This window comes from Eleutherodactylus coqui, chromosome 2 (genome assembly GCF_035609145.1).
Source record: "Eleutherodactylus coqui strain aEleCoq1 chromosome 2, aEleCoq1.hap1, whole genome shotgun sequence".
Taxonomy (NCBI): domain Eukaryota; kingdom Metazoa; phylum Chordata; class Amphibia; order Anura; family Eleutherodactylidae; genus Eleutherodactylus; species Eleutherodactylus coqui.
Genome location: NC_089838.1, coordinates 195,286,941 through 195,300,465, shown reverse-complemented (window position 1 = coordinate 195,300,465; position 13,525 = coordinate 195,286,941). Strand labels below are relative to the sequence as shown.

The window sequence follows — 13,525 nt, the reverse complement described above, 5'->3', positions numbered from 1 at the left end:
GTAGCCCCTCGCCTGCCCTATCAGTTGCTGTGTCGTTCCCATCACTTTCTTGAATTGCCCAGATTTTCACACATGAAAACCTTAGCGAGCATCGGCGAAATACAAAAATGCTCTGGTCGCCCATTGACTTCAATGGGGTTCGTTGTTCGAAACGAACCCTCGAACATCGCGGGAAGTTCGTTCCGAATAACGAACACCCGAACATTTTGGTGTTCGCTCATCTCTATTTATAACCCTATATCAAAAATGCTATTATTTATACACTACAGCAGTCATATATATTATGTTAGACTTTATATTAACAATAGCAACCATATAGTAAATGCTTCGAGGCATGTTATGCATTCATTTGTTAATACGTACCCTGATACCTTTCTTACCAGTCGGTCCAATTACCTACAGAACACAACATTTAATCAGGAAAAATCAAACTATTGACATGATTTATTTTTACATGTTTTTCTTGGTCCTAAAAATCCAAGACTTTTGAGCATCCTTGTCCATAAATTAACATAAGTGTAAATCAAGCGTTCTGTGATTTACTGTAGAAGCAATACAATTTAAATTAGAAAGACATTTAGTTTTTTCTTGCAAAAGTCCAAATATTAGTCAAATTAATCTTTGTATTGTAGAAACCGCATATATTAAGTAACTTATGCAGTGTAGAGTACCTTATTTATACGTATATGCATACATTTGTGGTTATTGTTTTAGGATTAAGCCAGCTGTGCTTTAAGCTAAAATATTCAAATTTAATACTTGAGTTAAACAAATATTCCAATTCATTTATACTTAAATAAATATTTTTCTAATTGTATAAATACATATTGAATGTATATAATTTTTTTTGCTTTTTGTAATTTCTTTTGAGGAACTGTAATTCATTAAATAAATGGAAAATACATAAATCTGATGATCTAAGAAAATATATAGAGTAAGTATTATCATTGGTTACCCCCATTGCTGGAGCGCCTGGAAAACCTTGGATTCCCTACAAAAAAGCAATATATTACACAATATTTCCAGTTTATGATCAAATGTTAACTATGAGTCAACCATTACTATTCAGATATGTCCACATAAATTGACGTTCAGTCAAACTTTCCAGGGCATGTATCTTGAGTAGAGATAAGCGAACGTACTCGTCCGAGCTTGATACTCGTTCGAGTATTAGCGTGTTCGAGATGCTCGTTACTCGAGACGAGTACCACGCGATGTTCGAGTTACTTTCACTTTCATCTCTGAGACGTTAGCGCGCTTTTCTGGCCAATAGAAAGACAGGGAAGGCATTACAACTTCCCCCTGCGATGTTCAAGCCCTATACCACCCCCCTGCAGTGAATGGCTGGCGAGATCAGGTGTTACCCGAGTATATAAATCGGCCCCTCCCGCGGCTCGCCACAGATGCATTCTGACATAGTTCATGGAAAGTGCTGTCTTGCTGAAGTTGCTATAGGGAGAGTGTTAGGAGTTATTTTAGGCTTCAAGAACCCCAACGGTCCTTCTTAGGGCCACATCTAACCGTGTGCGGTAGTGTGGAGGCTGCTTTTTGCAGTGTTGCACATTTTTTTTTTTTGTATATCGGCCGTGCAGAGCATTGCGTCCTGCAGTAATTTTACATTGTCCAGGGCCAGTAGTGGTGAGGCAGGGACAGAAGACATATTTAGTGTATATGGGCAGTGGGCCTTTCCAAAAACATTTGGGAAAAAAAATCTATTTGGGCTGCCTGTGACCGTCCTCAGTGTACTGGGTCTCTGCTGGGGGTAGTTGTCCTAATTCATACGCAGCTAAGTGTTACAGCAGGCTTGCGCAAAATTCTTTTCTGCCTCTGTGTTGCCTCTTACATCACCGCTGTATTCCTGTCCACAACTGTACTGGGTCTCTGCTGGGGGTAGTTGTCCTAATTCATACGCAGCCAGCTAAGTGTTACAGCAGGCTTGCGCAAAATTCTTTTCTGCCTCTGTGTTGCCTCTTACATCACCGCTGTATTCCTGTCCACAAGTGTACTGGGTCTCTGCTGGGGGTAGTTGTCCTAATTCATACGCAGCCAGCTAAGTGTTACAGCAGGCTTGCGCAAAATTCTTTTCTGCCTCTGTGTTGCCTCTTACATCACCACTGTATTCCTGTCCACAAGTGTACTGGGTCTCTGCTGGGGGTAGTTGTCCTAATTCATACGCAGCCAGCTAAGTGTTACAGCAGGCTTGTGCAAAATTCTTTTCTGCCTCTGTGTTGCCTCTTACATCACCGCTGTATTCCTGTCCACAAGTGTATTGGGTCTCTGCTGGGGGTAGTTGTCCTAATTCATACGCAGCCAGCTAAGTGTTACAGCAGGCTTGCGGCACAGGCCGAGCTCCTGATCCAGGTGTATCGCAGACGACTTCTGCGGGATTAGGAGAGAGGCACGTTTCTGGCGTCCCTACATTCATCTCACAATTAATGGGTCCACGCGGTAGACCTTTATTAGAAAATTAGCAGTGTGAGCAGGTCCTGTCGTGGATGGCAGAAAGTGCATCCAGCAATCTATCGACCACAGAGAGTTCTGCGCCGTCCACTGCTGCAACTCTGAATCCTCTGGCTGCTGCTCCTCCTTCCTCCCAGCCTCCTCACTCCATTACAATGACACATTCTGAGGAGCAGGCAGACTCCCAGGAACTGTCCCCGGGCCCCTGCCCAGAATGGCCAGCAATGGTTCCTCTCCCACCGGAGGAGTTTGTCGTGACTGATGCCCAACCTTTGGAAAGTTCGCGGGGTCCGGGGGATGAGGCTGGGGACTTCCGGCAACTGTCTCAAGAGCTTTCAGTGGGTGAGGAGGACGATGACGATGAGACACAGTTGTCTATCACTCAGGTAGTAGTAATTGGAGTAAGTCCGAGGGAGGAGCGCACAGAGGATTCGGAGGAAGAGCAGCAGGACGATGAGGTGACTGACCTCACCTGGTTTGCTAAGCCTACTGAGGACAGGTCTTCAGAGGGGGAGGCAAGTGCAGCAGCAGGGCAGGTTGGAAGAGGCAGTGCGGTGTCCAGGGGTAGAGGCAGGGCCAGACCGAATAATCCACCAACTGTTTCCCAAAGCGCCCCTCGCGCCATGCCACCCTGCAGAGGCCGAGGTGCTCAAAGGTCTGGCAGTTTTTCACTGAGAGTGCAGACGACCGACGAACAGTGGTGTGCAACCTTTGTCGCGCCAAGATCAGCCGGGGAGCCACCACCACCAGCCTCACCACCACCAGCATGCGCAGACATATGATGGCCAAGCACCCCACAAGGTGGGGCAAAGGCCGTTCACCACCTCCGGTTTGCACTGCTGCCTCTCCCCCTGTGCCCCAACCTGCCACTGAGATCCAACCCCCCTCTCAGGACACAGGCACTACCGTCTCCTGGCCTGCACCCACACCCTCACCTCCGCTGTGCTCGGCCCCATCCACCAATGTCTTTCAGCGCACCGTCCAGCCGTCGCTAGCGCAAGTGTTGGAGCGCGAGAGCAAGTACGCCGCCACGCACCCGCACGCTCAAGCGTTAAACGTCCACATAACCAAATTTATCAGCCTGGAGATGCTGCCGTATAGGGTTGTGGAAATGGAGGCTTTCAAAGGTATGATGGCGGCGGCGGCCCCGCGCTACTCAGTTCCCAGTCGCCACTACTTTTCCCGATGTGCCGTCCCAGCCCTGCACTACCACGTCTCCCGCAACATTGTACGCGCCCTCACCAACGCGGTTACTGCCAAGCTCAACTTAACAACGGACACGTGGACAAGCACAGGCGGGCAGGGCCACTATATCTCCCTGACGGCACATTGGGTGAATTTAGTGGAGGCTGGGACAGAGTCAGAGCCTGGGACAGCTCACGTCCTACCCACCCCCAGAATTGCGGGCCCCAGCTCGGGGGTGGTATCTGCGGCGGTGTATGCTTCCTCCAATAAACCACCCTCCTCCTCCGCAACCTCTGTCTCGCAATCAAGATGTGTCAGCAGCAGCACGTCGCCAGCAGTCGGTGTCGCGCTGCGTGGCAGCACAGCGGTGGGCAAGCGTCAGCAGGCCGTGCTGAAACTACTCAGCTTAGGAGAGAAGAGGCACACGGCCCACGAACTGCTGCAGGGTCTGACAGAGCAGACCGACCGCTGGCTTGCGCCGCTGAGCCTCCAACTGGGCATGGTCGTGTGTGACAACGGCCGCAACCTGGTGGCGGCTCTGCAGCTCGGCAGCCTCACGCACGTGCCATGCCTGGCCCACGTCTTTAATTTGGTGGTTCAGCGCTTTCTGAAAAGCTACCTATGCTTGTCAGACCTGCTCGGAAAGGTGCGCCGGCTCTGCGCACATTTCCGCAAGTCCCACACGGATGCTGCCACCCTGCGCACCCTGCAACATGGGTTTCATCTGCCAGTGCACCGACTGCTGTGCGACGTGCCCACACGGTGGAACTCTACGCTCCACATGTTGGCCAGGCTCTATGAGCAGCGTAGAGCTATAGTGGAATACCAACTCCAACATGGGCGGCGCAGTGAGAGTCAGCCTCCTCAATTCTTTACAGAAGAGTGGGCCTGGTTGGCAGACATCTGCCAGGTCCTTGGAAACTTTGAGGAGTCTACCCAGATGGTGAGCGGCGATGCTGCAATCATTAGCGTCACCATTCCTCTGCTATGCCTCTTGGGAAGTTCCCTGCAAAGCATAAAGGCAGACGCTTTGCGCTCAGAAACAGAGGCGGGGGAAGACAGTATGTCGCTGGATAGTCAGAGCACCCTCCTGTCTATATCTCAGCGCGTTGAGGAGGAGGAGGAGGAGGAGGAGCATGAGGAGGATGAGGAGGAGGGGGAAGAGACAGCTTGGCCCACTGCTGAGGGTACCCATGCTGCTTGCCTGTCATCCTTTCAGCGTGTATGGCCTGAGGAGGAGGAGGAGGATCCTGAAAGTGATCTTCCTGGTGCGGACAGCCATGTTTTGCGTACAGGTACCATGGCACACATGGCTGACTTCATGTTCGGATGCCTTTCTCGTGACCCTCGCGTTACACGCATTCTGGCCACTACGGATTACTGGGTGTACACACTGCTCGACCCACGGTATAAGGAGAACCTTTCCACTCTCATACCCGAAGAGGAAAGGGGTTCGAGAGTGATGCTATACCACAGGACCCTGGTGGACAAGCTGATGGTAAAATTCCCATCCGACAGCGCTAGTGAACGAAGGCGCAGTTCCGAGGGCCAGGTAGCAGGGGAGGCGCGGAGATCAGGCAGCATGTACAGCGCAGGCAGGGGAACACTCTCTAAGGCCTTTGACAGCTTTCTGGCTCCCCAGCAAGACTGTGTCACCGCTCCCCAGTCAAGGCTGAGTCGGCGAGAGCACTGTAAAAGGATGGTGAGGGAGTACGTAGCCGATCGCACGACCGTCCTCCGTGACGCCTCTGACCCCTACAACTACTGGGTGTCGAAGCTGGACATGTGGCCTGAATTCACGCTGTATGCCCTGGAGGTGCTTGCTTGTCCTGCGGCTAGCGTCTTGTCAGAGAGGGTGTTTAGTGCGGCTGGGGGAATCATCACGGATAAGTGTACCCGCCTGTTAACCGACAGTGCCGACAGGCTTACACTCATCAAGATGAACAAAGCCTGGATTTCCCCAGACTTCTCTTCTCCACCAGCGGACAGCAGCGATACCTAAACAATACGTAGGCTGCACCCGCGGATGGAAGCATTGTTCTCTATCACCATCAAAAACGTGGACCTTTTAGCTTCATCAATCTGTGTATAATATTCATCCTCCTCCTCCTGCTCCTCCTCCTGAAACCTGACGTAATCACGCCGAACGGGCAATTTTTCTTAGGCCCACAAGACTCAGTCATATAATTTTTGTAAACAATTTTTATACGTTTCAATGCTCATTAAAGCGTTGAAACTTTCACCTGAACCAATTTTTATTTTAACTGGGCTGCCTCCAGGCCTAGTTACAAATTAAGCCTCATTAACCAAAGCGATTAATGGGTTTCACCTGCCCTCTTGGTTGGGCATGGGCAATTTTTCTGAGGTTCATTAGTACTGTTGGTACACCAATTTTTTGGGGCCCTTGCCTACAGTGTAATCCAATTAATTTTTTGCCCACCTGCATTAAAGCTGACGTTACATCAGCTGTGATGGGCACTGCAATGGGATATATTTATGTACCGCCGGTGGCTTCCTGGCACCCACCCATGCTGTGGGTCCACAGGGAGTTGTAACTGCATGTGTTTACTTCTAAAGAACCCCAGTCTGACTGGGGCATGCAGTGTGGGCCGAAGCCCCCCTGCATTAAACATGACATTACCTCAGCTGTGATGGGCAATGCAATGGGATATATTTATGTACCGCCAGTGGCTTCCGGGCACCCACCCATGCTGTGGGTCCACAGGGAGTTGTAACTGCATGTGTCCACTTCTAAAGAACCCCAATCTGACTGGGGCATGCAGTGTGAGCCGAAGCCCACCTGCATTTAATCGGACGTTACCTCAGCTGTGATGGGCACTGCAATGGGATACATTTATGTACAGCCGGTGGGTTCCAGGGAGCCACCCATGCTGTGGGTGCACACGGAATTCCCATTGCGGAGTTGTACCTGCCTGTGACTATTGATAAAAACCGCGGTCTGACTAGGGCATGCAGACACCTTGACAGAATGAATAGTGTGTGGCACATAGGTTCCCCATTGCTATGCCCACGTGTGCAGCTCCTGATGGCGGTGGCCCAGGATTATATTTCTCATTGCTTCTGTACAGCATTGTGGGCTATCGCCCCGCCCCTTTTGAAGAGGGTTGCTGCCTAGCAGTGCCAACCCTCTGCAGTGTGTGCCTGCGGTTCCTCCTCATGGCAGACGCACTTATAAATAGACATGAGGGTGGTGTGGCATGAGTGCAGCTGAAGGCTGCGCAGGGACACTTTGGTGTGCGCTGTGGACACTGCGTCGTGCGGGGGGCGGGGGGGGGGGGGTTGGGCAGCATGTAACCCAGGAGAAGTGGCAGCAGAGTGTCATGCAGGCAGTGATTGTGCTTTGTTGGAGGTAGTGTGGTGCTTAGCTAAGGTATGCATTGCTAATGAGGGCTTTTCAGAAGTAAAAGTTGTTGGGGGGGAGGGCCCACTCTTGCCGCTATTGTGGCTTAATAGTGGGACCTGGGAACTTGAGATGCAGCCCAACATGTAGCCCCTCGCCTGCCCTATCCGTTGCTGTGTCGTTCCCATCACTTTCTTGAATTGCCCAGATTTTCACAAATGAAAACCTTAGCGAGCATCGGCGATATACAAAAATGCTCGGGTCGCCCATTGACTTCAATGGGGTTCGTTACTCGAAACGAACCCTCGAGCATCGCGATAATTTCGTCCCGAGTACCGAGCACCCGAGCATTTTGGTGCTCGCTCATCTCTAATCTTGAGGTTTACTAAATAGTTTCACCCTGTAAGGACCAGCCATTTCTCATCTTTTCATCCCCATTTTCAGAAAACCATATCTTTTTTTTAAATTTTCTGTGGACACAGCCATATGTGAGCTTGTTTTTCGTAAGACAAGTTGTCAAGTTGTATTTTTCAGGGGTGCCATTTAGTATACCATATAATGCATTGAAAAACCTTTCAACATTTTGTGGTAAAATGTTAATAAATGCAATTATGTAATTTTCTAGTTTTACAGTATTCATAATGTGTTAAAAATGACATACTAACTTTATTTTGCAGATTAGTACAATTACAGCAGAAGCAAATGTATATAATTTTTATTATGTCTCACTACTTTTAATAAATATAAAGCTTGCAAATATAAAAACTTATTGAGTTTTCCTTCAATGGAGCTGTCTGGGTGCTTGTTTTTCTTTTTTATTGTTACCAATATCGGATATATGTGGATTTTTGATCAGTTTTTTCTTCAACTTTCTAATTGCGGCATTGTGTATTTTTTTGTTTTTTTATGGTTTTCACCAAGTGTGATAAAACATTTTCATATTTCTTTTCAGACTTTTACAGATGTGGCAATACCAGTTATGTTAATATGTATTATTGATTTTATTTTTATTATATAAAAATTGTGAAAAGGCTTTTATGAACTTATTATATTTTTTTATTTTTTCTAATATTTACACTTTTTAAAATAAGTCAATTTTACTTTTTTAGTCCCCATAGACAATATACTTACACAATATACTGCAATACATCAGTAATGCAGTAAATTATACTTATATTGGTAGTTTGTTCAGCCCTTTAATAGACATCCATATGTGGAAGGTTTCACAAGGCACCCCATGATTGAGTTTTGGGTGGGCCAATAGGGTGCTAGAGGGCTCTACTCTCCTGATAGCTGTTTAGACATCTCTTTCTACTTTGACCATTGCACTTAAACAGTTAAAGTACTGTGATTAGAGCCAGACACCTTCAGAAAAAAGGTTGCTAACCATCTGTAAATTCACAGCTAGTCCGCAAAAACAGGGTATTTTTTCTTCCATTCGTACTTTCCAGCAGAAAAAAATACCATTCGTGATTTTTATTTTTTTCCCAACTTTTGCACTGTGCAAGCACCAAAAGGACTGATGTGCACAGTGCAATTCTGATTCCATAGAAACTAAGCAGTTAGCCACTAATAGGAGACCACAAAGAGGCAGGATCTGCGACCAGAGAGTCTTGTCACCCAATCATTGCGACTCTTTCTAGCTTGCCACCAGCCCAATTGTATTGCACAGAAACGCGACCATGTGGACATAAGTGAGCGTGACAGGAACAGCACAGGTTCCAAGGCCTAGTAGTCATTAGTGATGATCAGTTCTGTCCTCTTTACATTTCTGAGAGTTTGTGGGTGTGAGAGGCAAGAGCAAGCATTGCTCAGAAAATCAGTGAGCTCCAGGCTCCATTCACCTGTCGGCGGCCATTCACATTTACACTATGTTTCTAGTGATACAGTACTACTTATGACAGTATCCTCATAGCCTCCTTTACCTTTCAGTCTATCTCCACAGTCCCAGGCTTGGGCTGGGGACTGGAGGAGTTGTCAGAGCAAAATGTGATAGGAGGCAACCGTATGTGCTTCACGTCACAGTGTATTGCTGGAAACTTGAAACTTTCTCGGATGGCTTGGATCACCATAAAAGCCACTGGAGAAGAAAGGTAATGGGGACTGCCTGCCTAATACTAAATGTATACCCAGCTATATAGTGGAATGGGGAGTTTGAGTGACTACTGTGAAGGGCAAATAGTTTTTTGTGTATGTATTGCTTCTACTGCTATATATTTACTGTTTGTAAGCTGCCCCTTAATATGTCTCATTCCTCTGTATACTGCAACTGGTGTGTATTCAGAGGCAAGGGGAAGTATTTAGATGTATTAAGAGGTTGTATTTTTGTAGATGACTACATTAATTTTTGGAGCTAAAATGATGTACTACCATTGATTTATATTGGCCAATTTTGAAGGGGAGAGGGCTTTATTAGGTGGTAGGGCTACAAATCTGTAAAAATGTTCATCCATTTTTGCATCAGTTATCCAGAAATAACTGAAGAGTAGTTTGGCAACACTCCTTTAGCAACACAGTACCTTCTGTACAAGCTCTTACCAGCCACCTGGTCAAATATACAGAATTTTACAGGATGGACATAAAACATCTATATTCCATTTCCTTGTCTTACCATTGAAACAATATTTATGTATCAATGAAAGGAAAAACAGAATCTCAGCGCCTCACATATAATAAAAAAAATAATCAAATATAGTAAATGGTGAGTGTCCACACACCTGGTGCACAGCGGACCCCTCTGCACAAAGGAGCCACCGGCACCCCGTTTCCACGATAGCTTCTCAAAAAGGAACCTGGTCCTCAATCCTAAATCCTAGGAGAGACGTCCCGAGGTAGAAAGCCCTCGCATGGGCTTCAAATATCCAAAATGGCAAACAAGAAAAAAGAACCCCCGCGCTCCGGAACCAGGACCACAGTCTATATTAATATTCCACTTTATTAATGCGACGCGTTTCAACGGACACAGCCGTCTTTTTCAAGCATATACAGTAAATTTTAAGGTAGTTGGCTTAAAGAGACTGTCAGCTACTTTGAGCCCTATAAGCTATGCTGCCCCACTGAGTGCAGGAATGTAAGCTTTATACTTATCTTCCCTGCCATTCCCTAGGTGTCGGTGCTTTGAGCGGCACACTAAGTTGTCCTCTCATTCTAAACTTAGACTGGGAGGACTACTTACCATAGCATGCCATTCAATGCACTGACTGCTGCAGCTGAATTCAGCACTGACACTAGGGGAACGGTGGGGAGGGTAAGTATAAAACTTACATTCCCAGATTTAGCGGGTCAGCTACTTTGAGCCCATAAGCTTAGTTTATTGGGCCCAAAGTAGCTGACAGATTACCTTTAAACATGTCCTTTTATTATAAGAGGAAGCACCGCTAGACAATGTAAACTACAGTATGTATGTGGCCTTAGTTAGATTTAAACTCAAAACTGAAAAGCTGAAAGACAACAGATATAAAAGTGTATCCGTCTTCATGTTTAATGTAAATGTTTTTACTTACCTGGTCTCCTTTTTGTCCTGTAGGACCTGGAAGTCCCTGTTAAAAATAATTAATAGAACTTAGCATTATGAAAATAGAGACTAGGCAAGGACTCATTTCCACAGCCTTTTATGGTTTTCTACAGTGATGTAATAGGGCTGCCGTAAAGGTCCATGAGGCCTCTACTGTATCTCTGCGGGACTGTGATTTTATAAACATAAATCCAACAAAATAAATCTGCCATGCTCAGTCAGATAGCACATATACAGAAGTAGAGGCTTGGCTTCTAAGGAAGTATATCTCCATATAGACGGAGTCTGATGAAGAATGTATAACAGTGCACAGCCTATGGTTTCCATGAATATGTACAAGAGCCCTTACTCATATTTGTATATCTCGAAATTGGTTACTTGGAAACTCAAAAACCAGAGGCAAAGCAGAGGAGGGTTAGATCATTAAAGATATCCATCTAGAAGTAAGTAGGACCCCCTTTGGCCTTCAGAACAGAAGCAATTCATCTTGACATAGATTCTACTATTCTGCAGGAATATTAGCCCATGTGAACAAAATAGGTTCTTGCAATTTCTGCAAATTAGATGCAGGTATTGACATAATTTGAACAGCTGACAGGGGGGATGATCTGTTTATGCGGCCCGTGCCAAATTCTGCCCCCTCCATTATCTGACCAGGCAATATTTTCCACTGCTCAGTTATCCAATTTTTTGTGCTCTTTTGCCCACTGGAGTCCTGCCTTTGTGATTCTGTTAGAAAATGCTACGAAAAAAAGTGTGTGATGGAATCTTTATGGGGTGTCTAATGTGATTATTGAGGCATGATAGAAGAATCTCAGAGTTATTAATATGATTTGTGTACACTTATGTGTTAGTAACTTTTCATTTTTCTTTCATGGATGTATATGTAGCAGAAATCCATGGCAAGAGTACTCATACACATTCAGGCCTTAGTCACACGGGCGTTTTTTGCCGCGATTTGCGGATCGCATGATGGATGCGCATCCACAAATCGCGTGACCGGGGCTGAAAAATCGCCTGAAAAAACTGCTCCTAGCCGCGTTTCAATAGAAATGGGCCGGAGCTGTCCAGTGCATTGAATTCAATGGAGCCGGCAATACAGCCAGCTCCATTGAAAGCAATGCGCTGCGGGCGATCTCACGGTGAATTGTCGGGAAGGGCTTAAATATATAAGCCCTTCCCTGCAATTTATCCAGAAATGTGTAAAAATAAAAAAAATATATATACTCACCTTGTCCCGGCAGACAGAGTTCAGCGCGGCCGGCCGGCAGTTCTCCTGAACTGCTCAGAGAATGAGCTGCCCCTTATTGGTCACAGCCTGACCAATCAGAGGCAGCTCTCACTCACACCCATTCATGAATTCATGAATGGGTGTGAGTGAGAGCTGCCCCTGATTGGTCCCTGCGCTGAGCCAATCGGAGGCAGCACTCACTCACCGATTCATGAACTCATGAATGGGTGTGAGTGAGAGCTGCCTCTGATTGGTCAGGCTGTGACCAATCAGAGGCAGTTCATTCAGCAGGCGGGGATTTTAAATCCCCGGCTGCTGAATACTACAGAGAGCAGTTCAGGAGGACTGCCGGCCGGCCGCGCTGAACTCCATCTAGCGGGACAAGGAAAGTATATATTTTTTTTATTTTTTTACACATTTTTGGATGAATTGCAGGGAAGGGCTTATATATTTAAGCCATTCCCGACAATTCATCCCGCGCTTGTTGGCAGCCCATTGCTTTCAATGGAGCCGGCTGTATTGCCGGCTCCATTGAATTCAATGGGCAAACATCATTCTTCTCTGCTACAGCTGTTACAGCTGTGGCAGAGGAGAATGATTTGTCTACTATATGTTCTCAATGGGGTCGGCGCTGCTGCCGCCAGCCCCATTGAGCGCATATAGAGAAGAGAACAGGAATCGCAGATCGCAGGTAGGTGCGATCTGCGATTTCTGCTCTATAATTTATCAGACGAGCGCATAAAAAGCACTCATGTGTCCGATACCATGCGCAAATCGCGCAAAAAAACGCCCGTCTGACTAAGCCCTTAGGGTGCGTTCATACGAGCGTGCTTTTGTGCGTACATATGCACGCACAAAAACACGCTTTTATTTGCAACAATGCATTCCCTATAGTGTGTGCTCATGTCCGTACTTTGCAGGTGCGTGCCTGCAAAGATAGGACATGCGTGTACCATAGGAAATGCACGCATTGTTTTCAATGGAGCCACGGCTGCTGCCAGCGGCTCCATTGAAAACAATGGTCTGCAGGCACCCCTGCACTCTTTTTCAGGGAAGGGCTTTACGTATAAGCTCTTCCCTGTAAAAGAAACATTTTAGTGTAAAAAAAGAAAAAATTACTTACCTGTCCGCCGCTGCTGTGTCCCCCGCGGGGATGAAGAACACATCTGCCGCATGTGGCAGATGTTTCCTTCATCCCCACTAGTTAAAAGAATTCCCTGCTGCTACCTCTGCCATATCTGTGGTAGATGCAGCAGAGGAATTCAATTCTCTACCGCAACTGTCACACATGTCAGCTGCGGTAGAGGATTCTGCTGCCCGCAATTCATTTCAGGGAAGGGCTATCCCCTGCAATGTGGTGCTGATCTATCAGCAGGTGGGGAGTTAAAATCCTGTCCTGCTGAAAGAGCTGAATATGATTGGCTGAGATGCTCAGACAATCACAGGCAACTCTCCCCAAATGAATGACGGGCAAGAGCTGCTTGTGATTGGCTGAGCACCGCAGCCAATCACATTCAGCTATTACAGCAAGCAGGGATTTTAAATCCCCGCCTGCTGATAAATCAGCACCACAGTGCAGGGGACAGCAGGAGAAGAGGCGGCTGTGCCCTGGCAGCTGAAGGGAGGTGAGTATTTTTTTTGTTTTTTAAACCACTTTTACTTGATTTTCAGGGAAGGGCTTATATTCAAAGCCCTTCCGTCAAATCAATTGCCGGCAGCAGAATCCTCTGACGTGTAACAGCTGTGGTAGAGGATTGAAGAATTCCTCTGCTGC

General features: G+C 46.8%; 1 protein-coding gene across 6 annotated transcripts in view; it reads right to left on the bottom strand.

Annotated features, from left to right (window-relative positions):
- The window catches only part of LOC136612061 (collagen alpha-1(VII) chain-like), a 268,004-nt gene that overhangs the window by 92,832 nt on the left and 161,647 nt on the right, over window positions 1-13,525 (bottom strand). For all 6 annotated transcript variants that reach the window (XM_066592145.1, XM_066592146.1, XM_066592144.1 and 3 more), the window contains 3 exons: window positions 10,510-10,545; window positions 956-991; window positions 364-396 (listed from right to left, as the gene is read on the bottom strand). In XM_066592145.1, coding sequence (XP_066448242.1) covers window positions 364-396; window positions 956-991; window positions 10,510-10,545 — 105 coding nt within the window. The remainder of the gene's footprint in view (window positions 1-363; window positions 397-955; window positions 992-10,509; window positions 10,546-13,525) is intronic.